General features: G+C 39.2%; 1 protein-coding gene across 2 annotated transcripts; it reads left to right on the top strand.

The window, feature by feature from the left end:
- On the top strand, nt 1–14,273 carry stard3 (StAR-related lipid transfer (START) domain containing 3). Of its 2 annotated transcripts, none has more exons than XM_042504611.1 (15): nt 1–53; nt 2,819–3,060; nt 3,880–3,957; nt 4,286–4,363; nt 4,475–4,528; nt 5,147–5,264; nt 5,342–5,443; nt 5,947–6,002; nt 6,093–6,185; nt 7,642–7,704; nt 8,843–8,938; nt 9,031–9,110; nt 9,281–9,385; nt 9,487–9,580; nt 11,480–14,273. In XM_042504611.1, the coding sequence occupies exons 2-15, from the start codon at nt 2,848–2,850 to the stop codon at nt 11,600–11,602; spliced, it is 1,353 nt and encodes a 450-aa protein (XP_042360545.1). In that variant the 5' UTR covers nt 1–53; nt 2,819–2,847; the 3' UTR covers nt 11,603–14,273. The 2 variants fall into 2 exon arrangements, with proteins under 2 accessions (XP_042360545.1, XP_042360544.1); XM_042504610.1 differs by lacking the exon at nt 1–53 and adding an exon at nt 149–227.
- The last annotated feature ends 58 nt before the right edge of the window (nt 14,274–14,331 follow it).

Here is a 14,331-nt window from a genome sequence, read left to right as displayed (position 1 = left end):
TGAGAGGTCAGCCCGGAAGACAAACGTCAGGCGATGATGATGCGGTAAATCAAGTAAGTTTAATGCTTAAAAATGTGGTTTTAATGTAAAATATGACTCAAGTTTAAGGACACTTTACGTCCTCGTTTCATAACCTTACTTTCTGCAGCTAGCTGTTCCCTTGAGACATGATATGAGTGTGACATTTGTCTTCATGCTGTAACAGTTATGCTTGTCTAGAAACGAAGGTAAGTTAGCCGGTGTTAGCTAACCGTGGGAGCTAACACCAATGGCTAGTTAGCGAGCTAATCTTCGGTAGATCAGTGTTTGTTTACAGCTGTGTAGCAGCGATTCTGGTGATAATGTCATGTTTGTCTTGTATCACTGGTTGCACTGGTTGAAAGGGGTAAGTTAGCTTATTAGCTTGCCTGACAGACAGCGAAGCAACGTTACCGTCAGGCAGTTGTTTGTTTTTCAGCAGAAGTGAGAGGCGGAGGAGTGTTGGGGTCTGAAACCGCTAAATTAAATCTGAATTTTAACGATTTAAAGATGTCTTATCCAAATGCTGATGAATGTGTTTTCTCTAAGTATGTAGATAAACCGGGGATGTCTCATGATGCCTGTTGACATGAAGTTCATTGTTTAGAAATAGTTCAAGAAGAAACTCACTCAGCATTGACTGATCGTGATTCACTTTTTAACAATGGGCCAATGGTCAAACTTGTTAAATGAAAACAGACCCTCTTCTTGTTACAAGCAGCTATTCTGCCAAAATCTGATGTTAACGCGCAAGCAGGAAATGTTCAGGAAATGTTCTAGGACTAGAATATACTGACATTTTTATATGCTTTGTAAGAGGTACGTTGTTTGCCTCGCTGAGTCTAGAAACATGAGCCTTAATAAAGATCAGATCCTGCAAATCATAGGCCAGATTTCAAACTATTGTGTGTAGGCCAGATTGTGGTTTCATTGTCATGGAGTTGGTTGGTGTCCAAACTTTTTTTTTTTTTTTTTAGATTTTTTAGATTAGATAATGTGAAAATACCTGAAGACCAACTGCTTCTCGCATCATGTGGGTTATTTAGAAGAAAAAACACAACACAAGTTATGATTCACTATGTCAGGGTATATTGCAATACTGTAAGCAAGGCGATATATTGTGGTATTTTTTAAATCAAATTTGAAGCTAAACTGTCATAAAGACCTCTCAACTGGATGCATAAACTGGAGTGCAAAAAGTTTACTTTTTTCAATTCAATCAGAACAGTAGGATCTGTATTGTCACAGCTTCTGTATAACATGCTACAAATATGTTGTTAGGTTGAAATGACAGGGTCATATGACTGAAGACAGATCACAGCACTGCTGTCTCGCAGTTGGGGGTTTAAACACAACACATATAAAATATTAATTTAAAACATCATTACTTTATTTATTCTCAAAAACATTTTAGGATAAATATAAAGTTGTGATTCACAAGTGTGTCGATATTTTCTGACACCCTACTTTGCTGTGACTTTGTCTGCAACATAGCAGGAACTGTCTGGTGTTAGTTTACTGCTCATTTGCTTGTTTGTTGTCTGTTCGTGAAATTACATTAGTTCCTCTTGCATATTTTCCACTTGGTATGTGTCTGCAAACTGTGTGATAGTCCTGCCATTGTGAGGTGAATGGAAAAAATTCAAAGTGATCTAGCTTTATTAACCAATAACTATATGTGAGGCCACATATAGTGTATTTTGAACAACAAGCCAAGGGCTGTTTAAAATCAGTCCAAGGGATTGGCCCTGGGCCGGACTTTGGACATGCCTGTATTATGTGACATCTTTACTGGAGAAACACTATATTAATTGTAACACTAGTAGAGGACTGTTTTTGAGACTAAAAGACAATCAAAGGGACTGGGGTTCTTTATTTAGAAAGACAATGAGCTAACAATGATACCTTGAGATCTTTAATCTTAACCACATTATGTGTATTTTGGATGTTACACCTGATAAAGTGGCCCTATGGCGACATGAGGACAGTCATGAGACTGCATACAGAGTAACAAGAGTAGTGAACGAGGAAGAAATCTCTCCTTGGCTGTTTTCATTGTTTTTATCTGTGTGTGTGTGTGTGTGTGTGTGTGTGTGTGTGTTTGTGTAAGCATACACAAGGTGAAAGTGAATGCTGTGAATGGGGTCAGCAATAGTACATAATTTAGCCACCTAAAAAGTCTCACCTGAAACAATCAGAGTCAGTTTAAGTGCATGCTATATTGAGAGTATTTTCACCAATTGTCAGACAGTGATTTAAAACGAGCTACCGATGTCGTGATATTGCTTTCATAAACGCCAGACTCGATTGAGAAAAACAATGATTTAACATCACTGAGCACTGAGGCTGCTGGTCTACTGCCGCCTCACTCAGGGCTTTTTGGTTTGTTTGTGTTATTGTGTTTCCTTTGTGTTTAAAGAGGTTAGTTCTGATTCATCAAATCATGCGATAACACAAACTGAACGAAGCAGCAGTAGACCAGCAGCGCCAGTGTTCAGCGAGCTTAAAATACAGTTTTTTTTCAATGGAGTCTGGTGGCTAAAAGAGAGCATAGATGAGGAAAAAAACTAAGCTATCTGTTCAGTCAAAGCCGGGACGCATTTCATCGTTTACATGCTGCTGTAACACACACACTGGAAATGAAACAGTAACTGGGTATAAACGACTTTCACATACCGGTTTTAAAGGCTTTTCATATTGAATGAACAATGCCCTTTTTTAGGCACATTATCTTCATTTTTTGGGCTTAATACAGAGGGACAGTGATACTAAATATAACCCTCTGTCATCCCTGTTGCAGCAGGGGGAGTTTCCTGTGTCACTGCAGGAATGCCGGGTGGAGACTATGGGGAGCTTGGGGGCAGCCTCCCTGCCATCGCCTCCCTGAACGCGTCCTACTCCACCTCGCTGTCCCTCCCTTCCCCGTACATGTTGGTGCCCCCCGCAGAGCGCAAGGCCATCTCTGACGTCCGTCGAACCTTCTGTCTCTTCGTGACATTCGATCTGCTCTTCATCTCTCTTCTGTGGATCATTGAGCTGAATGTGAGTGTTCATTTGGGCTCAACAGACAGTTTCAGGGACATTTTTGTCCTGTTTGCTGTATTTTGCAACAGGCAGGGTTTCAGTGGTCATGAAAAACCTCAAATTCATGGAATTTCACAATCACGTTTTCCAGGTCTGGAAAAGTCATGGAATAAGTGAAAATAATTGAAAGTTTCGGAAAGGTAATTCAAATTTTAACCCTTTGAAACCTGAGCAAACTGGATTGATTTCTTTATAAAATGGAAAGAGGGCAACAAGCAACCCAAATTCTACAACAAATAAGCAAAAAGTATCAAGAAAAAAAATATGTGCACAGAAGCAAAAAAGGAAAGAAAAAACAATAACAAACAAGGAAAAGCGCTAAAAAAAGTAGCAATTCCGTAACATAATTTTAAATATATAAATATGATCATTATAAATACAGTTTTCTCAACATTTTGACTGAAAAAAATCATTGAAAGTTTTGGAGAAGTCATGGAATTTTATTTTGTGTTCTGAAGTTGTTAAAGTAATCTCCCGTGGATAATCTGACATTTAACATAAAAGCTGTCGATGTAGCTCTAACGTGTTTTGTTCATCATCACCTACATTTTTTTTACTTTCTCCCCGCGATCCTTCTCTCCCGTCATGTTTGCCAGCTAGTTTAAATCATGTTTGAATCGGATATGTTTGAAAAACGCTGGGTGAGTGGGGCAAGACAAAAAAAGATCACGAGTCCCTGAAAACTGAAAACTTTTGAAAGTCTGTCCATGAAAACATGTGGGAACCCTGTGCAGCAGTGATGTGTAAAGCTGATGTCGACTTTTCTCTGTTCTGCAGACCTCCAGCTCCATCTGGGAGAGCTTAAAAAATGAGGTTGTCCTTTATGACTACAGGTCTTCCTTCTTTGACATTTTTGTAAGTGGAGCTAAATTTCATTTGATTTCAATGTACAGTAATGGAATTGTGTAAGTGTGTAATCTTGATCACGTTCGGAAAGCTCTGACCTCCCGATGACTTCCCTAATGAGCAGATACTCATGTTAAACGTGCTCCTGTGGTGCAACCGGTGGATATTGTTATACAGCCTGATTTATAGTGTTTGAGTGAGATGTCATGGCTGGTCACATGTCTGAATTTATTGACACAAGAGGAAAAAATATTAGCTTAGGTCAACATGTCTGCAACACATGATATCATTAAATGCCTGAGGTCATTTTTTTTCCGTTCCTTCCTCCTCGCCTCAGCTCCTCGCCTTGTTTCGTTTCCTGTGTCTACAAGTGGGTTACGCTGCTTTTCGGTTGAAGCACTGGTGGGTTATTGCGGTAAGTGAGCAGCTGTGGTGAAACACGCACTCATGAAACAATGTAAAATCTCATAATAACAAATGTGGACGTGAATCATGACACAGATCTATATCCTTCTTCCTTCCACAGGTCACCACTCTTGTGACCAGCGTCTTCCTCGTTGTTAAAGTCATTGTTTCGAGTGTGAGTGACCCCCGCCCCTTCCTGTCACCTCTACACTTTCACAGTTGTGTATTTTTGTCTGGTGCAAGCACATTATGGAAACCACAGAGATCTTTTCACTTCTGCATTTATGCCAGTAATCTCCTCCCTGACGGGACGATGAGCTGATAAAAACTTTTATAATTTATTTGCTTTATGCAGCTCTTATCTTTTTCATATAACAGTAGGGAAGTAAACCAACAGAACATACGACTACCCGATCCTGTAAAGTTTCCTTTACTCCCCCACAACCTCAGGAATGGACATGAGCTGTGTTCAAAACCGCTCCCCATCACTGAAATAGTGCACTATATAGTGAGTTCAAATTCTCAGCGGTTATTGTCATCCACTATATAGTGCACAATAAAATACCCACAATGCACAGCAAATTTGAGTGTACATACGATGCACCCTATATTTAACTCTCATATACCACAATGCAATGCGGTTGTGTATTTCCAGAAGAAGAAAATTCCAGGGTAGTGTCCGAAATCTCATTCTCTTGTTCACTATTTAATACACACTACATAGAGGTGAGTGAGTGAGTGAACGAACGCATGAGCGGTTTCGAACACAGCTTTGGTTTCTGTCTCTCTGCAGCTCCTGACCCAGAATGCCTTTGGCTACGTCTTACCCATCACTTCATTTGTGGTGGCCTGGCTGGAGACCTGGTTCCTCGACTTCAAGGTGCTCACCCAGGAGGCCGATGATGAGCGAGGTGAGGGAAAGAATCCCGACGAGTTTCAACTTGACAAATATCTGTTCCCTTTTTTTAACTGTCTCTCTCGACATCAGCCTACCTCGCGGTGGTGAACGCAGCCTGCGAACGAGCGCCTATGATCTACCCCCGAGCTGTTTCAGACGGACAGTTTTACTCTCCACCTGAATCTGTCGCAGGTGATGTTTATAAATCAGTTAACCCTCTGAAACCTGGAGCAACATCACTTTTCTTGTGCTGCTTTCAGACGCCTTTCACAAGTATTTAACCCTTTGAATCCTGAGCATATTGGTGCGATTTCGTTTAGAAACGTGAGGGAAAAAAGGCAAAAAGCAACTTGTTAAAAAATGTTAGACAAATTGTAGGAAAGTAGTAGATTTTGAAAATTATTTTTAAAAAAGCAAGGGAAAAATCTCAAGGGATAAAAGCTAGAGAAAAACTATGTATCATTTTTTGTTTTTTTGGTGTGTATTTTTTTAATAATATTTCATTAACTTGTGGGATTTTTTTTCTTGCTAATGTTTGGGTCATTTCTTCTTTGTTGCTCACTGCCTTCTTACCATATTTTTTGAAAGAAATCAAACCAATTTACTCAAGGTACAAAGGGTTAATCAGCCTCAGATACAATGTGTGTATTATTTGAGCCACAATGTAAGTTTTGGCCCTGAACTTGTGTCTGCAGGCTCTGAAGAGGATCTGGATGAGGAGGGTCTTGGACGCAGAGCTGTCACTTCGCAGGTATCCGCATCAGTCCAAGGAGTCTTTATGTCCCTTAAATCCTGCCCTCGTGGCCGATGATTTATTTTCCTCCTCTCGCTCTTGTTGCAGGAGAAGGAGTACGTCAGACAGGGTCGTGAGGCCATGTCTGTGGTAGAACAGATCCTATCGCAGGAGGAAAACTGGAAATTTGAAAAAAACAATGTGAGTATAATTTTGTTTGAACATATTTGACGTATGCAACAGAGAAGTGACTCCTCCTCCTCCTCTTCGTTTGGGGTAACACGCATAACTAGAGTGCTAACATGCATCTGGGGGACTGACTGCTCACGTGCTGCTTTTGACTCTATCTCCAGTGTAAACAAAATGTTCAAGCCATTAATATCCCAAATTTAAGTGTGTTTGCTGCATATGGAGGATTGGGATTTGATTAAATGAATCTGAATCTAGTATCGAATTTGTGTACAAGAGCTCGACCGATAAACCATTTGACATTAGCATATTGGTATTGGTGTATTTGTCAGCTGACAAGTTAAAAAAAAAAGAAATTTTAATGCAGAAAAGTAGGTTGAGGCAATTCACTAACAGTGACACTATTACATAGTTTGTCCACCATGGAGGACTGTCATGCGACCACATGTCCTGAAACATGTCCTGCTTGGTCTGCATTTTAGTCACAGTTCTTTAAAAAAACGATTCTAGAGGATTTATAGACTGATGTGGTTTCATCATTGATTTTATCTCATTTATATCAGCCTAACTGTTTACTTTTCACTCTCCTAACAGTGTATCAGAGCTGTGTTAAAGTGTAACTTCTGTATTCTTCAACCGTGACCGTATTTTCCCATATTTCTGTGTTTTAGTGACTAATGAGAACAGCCATTTTTGAAATTGATCCAGTATTAAGCAAGAGAGCTGCAGCCAAGAGCCGCTGTACAGGCGGCAACGTGAACACTCGGGGCATGTGCCATACATCGTCAACTAACGGCCACTAAAAGTGCTTGTTTTTGCCACTGGCAGATTATTATTTTAAGTTTCTTATGGAAAGGATTCCTAATGAGATCAAGCTTTTGGTGAAAGATTAAGATCTTTTATGTTTACCCTTCCCAGCCGCAGACCTCACGCTTAATACTGCACCAATTATAATTTTCAGTTTCCCTTTAGTGTGACTCATTTATACCTTTTTCAGTTCAGTTTAGACACTTGTTCATGGGAAAGAAATGAAGTCAGACATCGACATTCAAAGCAGTAGAACTATGACTTGCTGTCAGATACATACCGTATTGGGTAGTTACTGAAATGTTTTGTACACACTTCATTGCGAATAAGAAAAGCAGATTTAATGAGATATTTATTGAGCCAAACAATGTGACCACATATTGTGTCAACTTGGAATGAGATCAAAAATGCGATCGCATATCGAAACCTAACTCTTGCCGTGCCACATTGTTCACTGCAGGAATGCTTTCAGTTCATTTGAAGTGCAACTCATTTTGTCTGAATCTGAAATTTTAAGTATAAAAAAGAGGATCTTTATTTTAACATCGAAACTAATTGAATGTCCTTATAGAGTGAATAGTCTTTTACTTTAGTTTTACTTAAAAATACTGCCATGAGAGCGAAAGCATCCAGATGATAACAGTATTTTGTGTCATGTCAGGACATGGGAGACTCTGTCTACACCCTGGAGATTCCCTTCCATGGAAAGACTTTCATTCTCAAGGTAAAGCAGCACTCATGTTGAGACTGCGTCTCACCAAGACACGTGCTCCAGTAGCGACCCCAGTCAATCATATTTAGTGACTTGATACTGTATTTATTCATCGTGTTCAAACAGGCTGTTTGGTAAAATATGTTTAAGCCATTTCTAAATATGCAATCCATCAAAAAAAACTTTTAAAAAAAGTTGCTTACTGCCATATTCGGTACCATTGGCATTTCATGTTGGTGACTGATTTTACACTGTACTAGATTATTGTAGCTGTAACAGGAAAGAGGAGGTTAGGCAGTATGTCAGCGCAGCTTTTACAATCCTTTTTAACACTTTGCAATAACTGAATCAAAAACACTTTGCAGCTGATGTGTATTTGAACAACCTCTAGAGGGCACAGTGATGCAATAATTGAGACCAATGTGGTGTTAAATTCAGAAGAAGTCTGCTATTCACAGGATGCTACTTAACAGAAGGCTATTTGTCAGGGTTTACCACTGTAACATGTCAAATCATTACTGTAAATCATAAACAAGGACTGGTCACAACCAGTGCAACCTCAGATGTATTTTACTTTTAGATATGTTGAGGAGTTCGAAGTTTCAAAACTTCAATAAAATGCTTTCGTTTTTTTTTGCATGTATATTAATTTAGTTTAAACACTGTATTTCTGCACAATTGCAGCTAAAGATTGGGCTACACTAATATTATTAGACCACAATAGTATTTGTTGAATGAGATTCCAGTGGTGGCGGCGTAGGATTGTTTCCAACTCCTGTGATCCAAACTTTTCAAATAATTCCAGAGCAATCATTTCAAAAATTCCTCCATTTCTTTATCTTCAATCCATATTTGTTGGATATGGATTTGTTCCATATTTGCACCTATATTAAAGGGGCATTCTAGCAGCAATCTAACAGCATCATATTTAGCATCGCATTACGTCTAAATAACCACAATTAGAAAAACACTATTTAGTCTCTAACACTACAATAGTAAATTACTTACGTCATTTAAAAACACAGATCATATTATGTATCTGCATGCGTTCAGCTTGTGACATTATGGAATAAAAGTGTAGTTAAATAGTAAAAAAAGGTTTAAAAAGGGGCATTTTCATATTTTGATGTGTATTATGGTTCGTGTTCAGGCTTTTATGCAGTGTCCTGCTGAGCTCGTGTATCAGGAAGTGATTCTGCAGCCAGAGAAGATGGTCCAGTGGAACAGAACTGTTTCTGCCTGCCAGGTGACAAGTTTGATGTTTGTCTCCTCATCCCTCTGAGTATGTATAATCTGATTTGTGCAGAGGTCTAACGGTGCTTTCTGCCTTTTCCTCAGATCCTTCAGAGGGTTGATGACAACACTCTGGTATCGTATGACGTCTCCTCTGGAGCAGCAGGGGGAGTCGTGTCTGCGAGGTAACAACAGGACAGCACACATCAGGCTGCAATATGTTTGTTTTTTTAAAATGTTCTTTTTTATCCGTTATCTTCTCTCCCTATTTCCTGTCTTTTTAATTGTATTCTCACACTGACTACAGGTCTGAAATAAAGTAAATTGATTCACCAATTGATTTTTCTTCCTCAAGGGACTTTGTTAATGTTCGGCGGGTTGAACGCAAACGAGACTGCTACATGTCTGCTGGCATGGCAACCGACCACGATGCTAAGCCTCCGTGCGGCCGCTACGTCAGGTCAGACCATGGACATGTTATTGATTTGACAAAATGCAGTTGTGTTCAATTTGTTTCTTTAACTTCCGTGTCTTCTCCTCTGCCTTTGTTGTCGGCCTCAGGGGAGAGAACGGTCCTGGAGGATTTGTGGTCCTGAAATCCAGCAGTAACCCGTCCGTCTGCACCTTCATCTGGGTCCTCAACACAGACTTGAAGGTAAAAAGATACATGCTGAAGTTATTGCTCAGTTTTCTGTCATTTGAGGCAAGATGGGATCAGTTTTACCTCAAAGATTAGTTACATTTGAATTGTCTGAGTTTTGAAGAGATGTTGTTGCCACACAAAATAGTGACAGGATGCAAAAAATAGAATGAGAACAGAGCAAATAGGGACGTTTAACGATGACTCAGCTGGCAATTATACAACAGAGCCCAGGCAGGAACATTTTCTTTGGTCGTATCCAGCAAAATATAAACATAAAACATGGCCACAAGATAAAACCTTCACACGGAGGGAACAAAGATCTCTCAATTCTACAACACTGATCGCATTTGTACCACGGTGTACAGATTACAATCTCATATTTAAGTTTACAGTAGTTTTTTGACCACATTATTTGCAGTTGGGATAAAGGAGCCTCAGAATCTGTTAACATAAATTATACGAATAATTACAAACATTTGAATTAAAGAAACACACTAAGACAAAGAAAGTTTTGAGCTGCTGAACATCAGCCTGAAATCATCAGACCACACTGCAAAAGCAGCATGGCCTAGAGCCTCTCAGTTCATTTTTGATTTCCAAAGAGCGTTATAAAAAATGTGACATAGCGCTGAGCAAAGGACAAACGTTAAAATGTAACAATGCGCAGAGATAAGCTTTGTAGTATGAATATGTCTGTAGTAACATGTAGTATAAATATGTCTGTGAATGAGTGCTGCCATTTTTGCCATCGGAATTTGAAAATGGTGCTTCAACAGAAATTTCCACATAAGCTGCAGCCATCTCAGTTGTTTTCGAAAATGCCTGAGCTGTCTTTACTAAGCTACATTCATGCTGCTCGCCAAAGTGTCCTCGGCATGAGGGTGCACAAGCCTAAAATGAGATCATCACGTTTTGTGTAAAGCACAATTGCTCCGTAAGTTGTCAGTCGTTATCTGAAAAATGCATATTAAACGAACAGTTGTGATCGTCCCAAAGAGGGCCAGGCCAGCTGAAACTTTGCAGAAAGGCAGGGGGTCAAGACACATTTGCCAGAGCAAATATAATTTGATGGGAGTTTGACTGGACAAATTGAAATTTGGACCTGACAATGGCCCAATATGACAAGTCAAGGTATCACCAAAGCCATAAGGATTCATCCCTGGAAACCACAAATGTCTGTACATAATTTTACAGCAATCCATCAATAAATTTATTAGGATATTTAAATCTGGATCAATGTGGAGGACACTATTTTCATCCATAGAGCCGCTAAAGATGGATGTTTGTAACAGCTAATATCCCTGACATTTAAACAGAAGTTTACTTTTAGACTAGTCAACTAGGGTAAGAAAACACTCATTGTGCATGTCTGTCTATTAGGTTAAATATTGTACCAAAAAATATTTGTCTGTATGAGCCATTTGAAATTGTTAATCACATTTTTTAATAACCAAATCCAATATAAAAAAGAACTCACTGAATAAAAGTCAACAAACAACATTTATGAAAAACAATATTCCATTAAAAAAGAAAAAACTCTAGGAAACGTGCCTTACTATAACTAAGTGTTTTCATTGGGTGAATGCAGTTGCAAAGCAAACAATCTACCCTAGAGTAAAAACATATTAACAGTCATCAGAATATTTATTAATATGTTATTAAAATGTGTTATTTTAATGAAATAATAATTTTGATTAAATCAAATTTTGAAACTGGTAATTCTGGCGCTGACTAGCAAGGGCAGCAATGTTTAATTGACTCGTTGACTAATCACTCACATCTCCGCAAACATTGCTAAAACATGCACATGAAAGTAAACAAAAGTGGAATTTAAAATATACAGCAGGGTGAGCAAAAAATTTGAATATAAAATAAGAACACAATTAACACTTACTTTTTGTGTCTCGTCAGGGCCGACTGCCCCGCTACCTCATCCATCAGAGTCTGGCTGCCACCATGTTTGAGTTTATGTCGCATTTACGTCAACGTATCTGTGAGCTGCGGCCCTCTCTCCGCTCCCACCATCACACCTAAAACAGGAAGGACGTCTAATTGTGCGACAGCTAGTTGAGAGGCGTCACTAGTGCTCTCTTTTTGTGGACCCCAAAAATGCACGTAGCAGTACCGTCCGCTGTGAGGACGTGCTTACGTAACTGAGAAAATTGCACTTCCAAGCAGAGGAGATGTGACATGTGTGACCTCATATTCACCACATTTAAATCACAAGAGAAGAGGAGTTTTCAGATTTCAAAGACGATGTTCGCACTCATCGTTAAACTTCAGCATTTTGGGTTTTTTGTAAAGCGTGATCACATACATATTTTTATGTGGACCTGTAATTGTTTTGCTGTGTTCCTCTCCGTGCAATGAAAACCGTTTCCTTAACCTGCCAAGTCATCGTGTGACTGGCTGGACATTACTGAACCTGTGATTTTCTCTGTCTGGGCGTCCGTCTCACTTGTTACAAAAAACTGTTGCAGTGTCATGAAGCAGCTGTCTCTCTGAGCCTTATCGAACTGCACACATAGCCATGATTTTCTGCTTTTTAAATATGATTTTTGTGTGTGTTTTCCCCTCACCATCATTTTCTGGTGCAACAGCCCTGAAACAACTCCACACATGACAGCCGTTTTTCAACAAACACCCACAGTCTCATCACCACTAGAGGGACACACCACTGATCCACACAGTGAAAGCCTTGGAGTTTGACATCCCCAATCCCAGGGTGCAAAAATCTGTCAGCCAACATCTAATCAACTATCACTGATGCTTTTTAAAACTGTTTTTGTTTTGCACTTTGGGATCAACCAGGAGGTCAAACCGTGACTCAGATCAGGAGGCTGTTTGTGTTAAAATCCATTAACAAGCTCAATGGGACAAATGAAAAATGGTGATAATGTTTGTAAATTAGGCTGCTGTATACTTACTAAAGCTGTCTTTGGTGCCAATAACCTCCAGTGGCCTTATGGAAAAATGTCCCACTCATTATGTGTCATCAGACACATTAATAATGTAACTTTACTTTCATGACTTTAGTTCTGGCCTCCCCTCAGGTCCTGAGATGTGGCACTGAATGAGGTTTTTCTATTATTTCTTACATCATGGAGCATCACACTGTCTTTAAACAGTTTAGAAATGTTGCATAATGCTTGTTTGAGCTTTTGTCTCAAAATCTGTCTCATAGACTGTATATACAGATGGATAACGCATGTCCACTTGCTCTGACTGTATAAAATGGAGCCTTTATATCCCAAATAGGGGTGTTAGTCACAGGTTTCACCGTGATACGATATGATATTGCCTCTTTGGACAACTATCCAATATTTGCTGATATCACAAAGTCTTTCTAGACACCATGTCGATTCAGGGGCATTCAGGTGACACAGACATGCCATGGGAATTTCAAAATAGATGCGTATCGTAAATATAACTGGAAGTTTCGATGTTTTCAGTTTGCATCAGTGATATTAGATCAGTGGTCACTGAATAGATGTATCCATCCAGATCAATGTATCGTTACACCCTTAATCCTGGAAACTGTTGCTGCCATCTTGCACTGGTGACATCAGTGGAGCCAGAGCCGCAGTCGCAACCTCCAGGGTTTCGGTTTCCTAACCCATACACCAGTCCAGCCAACCGTGAGAAACATCAATTGGCACAAAGCCTTCAACAAGATGTTAAACCCCCTTTTTGTAGCATGAAATAACTGATCAGAAAAACTTATCAGGAAAAAGGAGCACTTGAAAATGCATAAATGTTATAAGAATGACCTAAAAGCATCTTTGAGAACAAGATATTTGACATATACTTTGATTTTTTTAGTTTAGCCCATGTTGCATTGCTAACATGGAGTGGGCGGGGTTTAATACTGCAGGCAGCCACTAGGGAGTGATCGAGATGTTTTGGCTTCACTTTTGGGGAACAGTCATGTTGTCAGTCTTCATGATACAGTCTATGGTCTGTACCTCAGTAAGTTATTATTTATCATTGCATATGTGATGACATCTGAGAAAAAGACTGGGGCTGGCTGATGGTTCACATGACTGTGAAGTTGAACCAAAGAGAGTGAGTTGTTCTTCCTTGTGCTTTTTAACAGTGAGAAATAATGCATGAAACAATTTTTTCGAGCTGTTTACACTTTGAAGGAGCATATTTGTGGATGTTACTGTGACGATGTGAGTGTGATGTGGTCATTCGCCACATCACACTCACATCATTGCCACGCAGCCTTGAGGCGTTTTACTTTGTAAGCCCATGTATTTGTGAATGCTTTAATCACAGTTGGACATTATTCCTTCTCATGAAGCCCTAAAGTCTCGCTATTGAGATTAAACTGGATCATTTGTCAGGATTGATTTTAGCTACATATTGTACTGAGAGAATGTCAAAAGAAAGTTATTAATTATATCAACAATTTGGTGCCTTTATCACAGTAACGTTACATGTCTGCCTTTTCTTCTGCTTTGCTTTCATTTTATACCGTTAAATCAATGCTTACTACCTTCAGCGACGTTATGCCATTTGCATATTAAGCCGGCTTAGAGAACATGTTTTCTTTAGTTTTTTTTTTAAATAATGGTGTCTATAGCTCATTCATCAAACATGTTAATTTAAAGCCATTACAGAAATACTGACCAACAGTTTTTGAGTCTTAACCAGTGTCTTATGTCTAATAAAATATATGAACTCATCACAGAGTTAATAGAAACCTCTTGATTTAACTATTTTATACTCTGTTATCCTGTACATCCCAACATCAGACT

Source organism: Plectropomus leopardus, chromosome 17 (genome assembly GCF_008729295.1).
Source record: "Plectropomus leopardus isolate mb chromosome 17, YSFRI_Pleo_2.0, whole genome shotgun sequence".
Taxonomy (NCBI): domain Eukaryota; kingdom Metazoa; phylum Chordata; class Actinopteri; order Perciformes; family Serranidae; genus Plectropomus; species Plectropomus leopardus.
The sequence above is the reverse complement of the archived record's forward strand: the minus strand, read 5'-3'. Positions and strand labels throughout refer to the sequence as shown.

Coding starts and splice junctions, on each gene's coding strand:
- stard3 (XM_042504611.1), top strand. CDS start 2,848: ATGCCGGGTGGAGACTATGGGGAGCTTGGGGGCAGCCTCCCTGCCATC. Junction 6,003..6,092: donor GCAGAGCTGTCACTTCGCAG/GTATCCGCATCA, acceptor CTCTTGTTGCAG/GAGAAGGAGTACGTCAGACA. Junction 8,939..9,030: donor GAACTGTTTCTGCCTGCCAG/GTGACAAGTTTG, acceptor CCTTTTCCTCAG/ATCCTTCAGAGGGTTGATGA.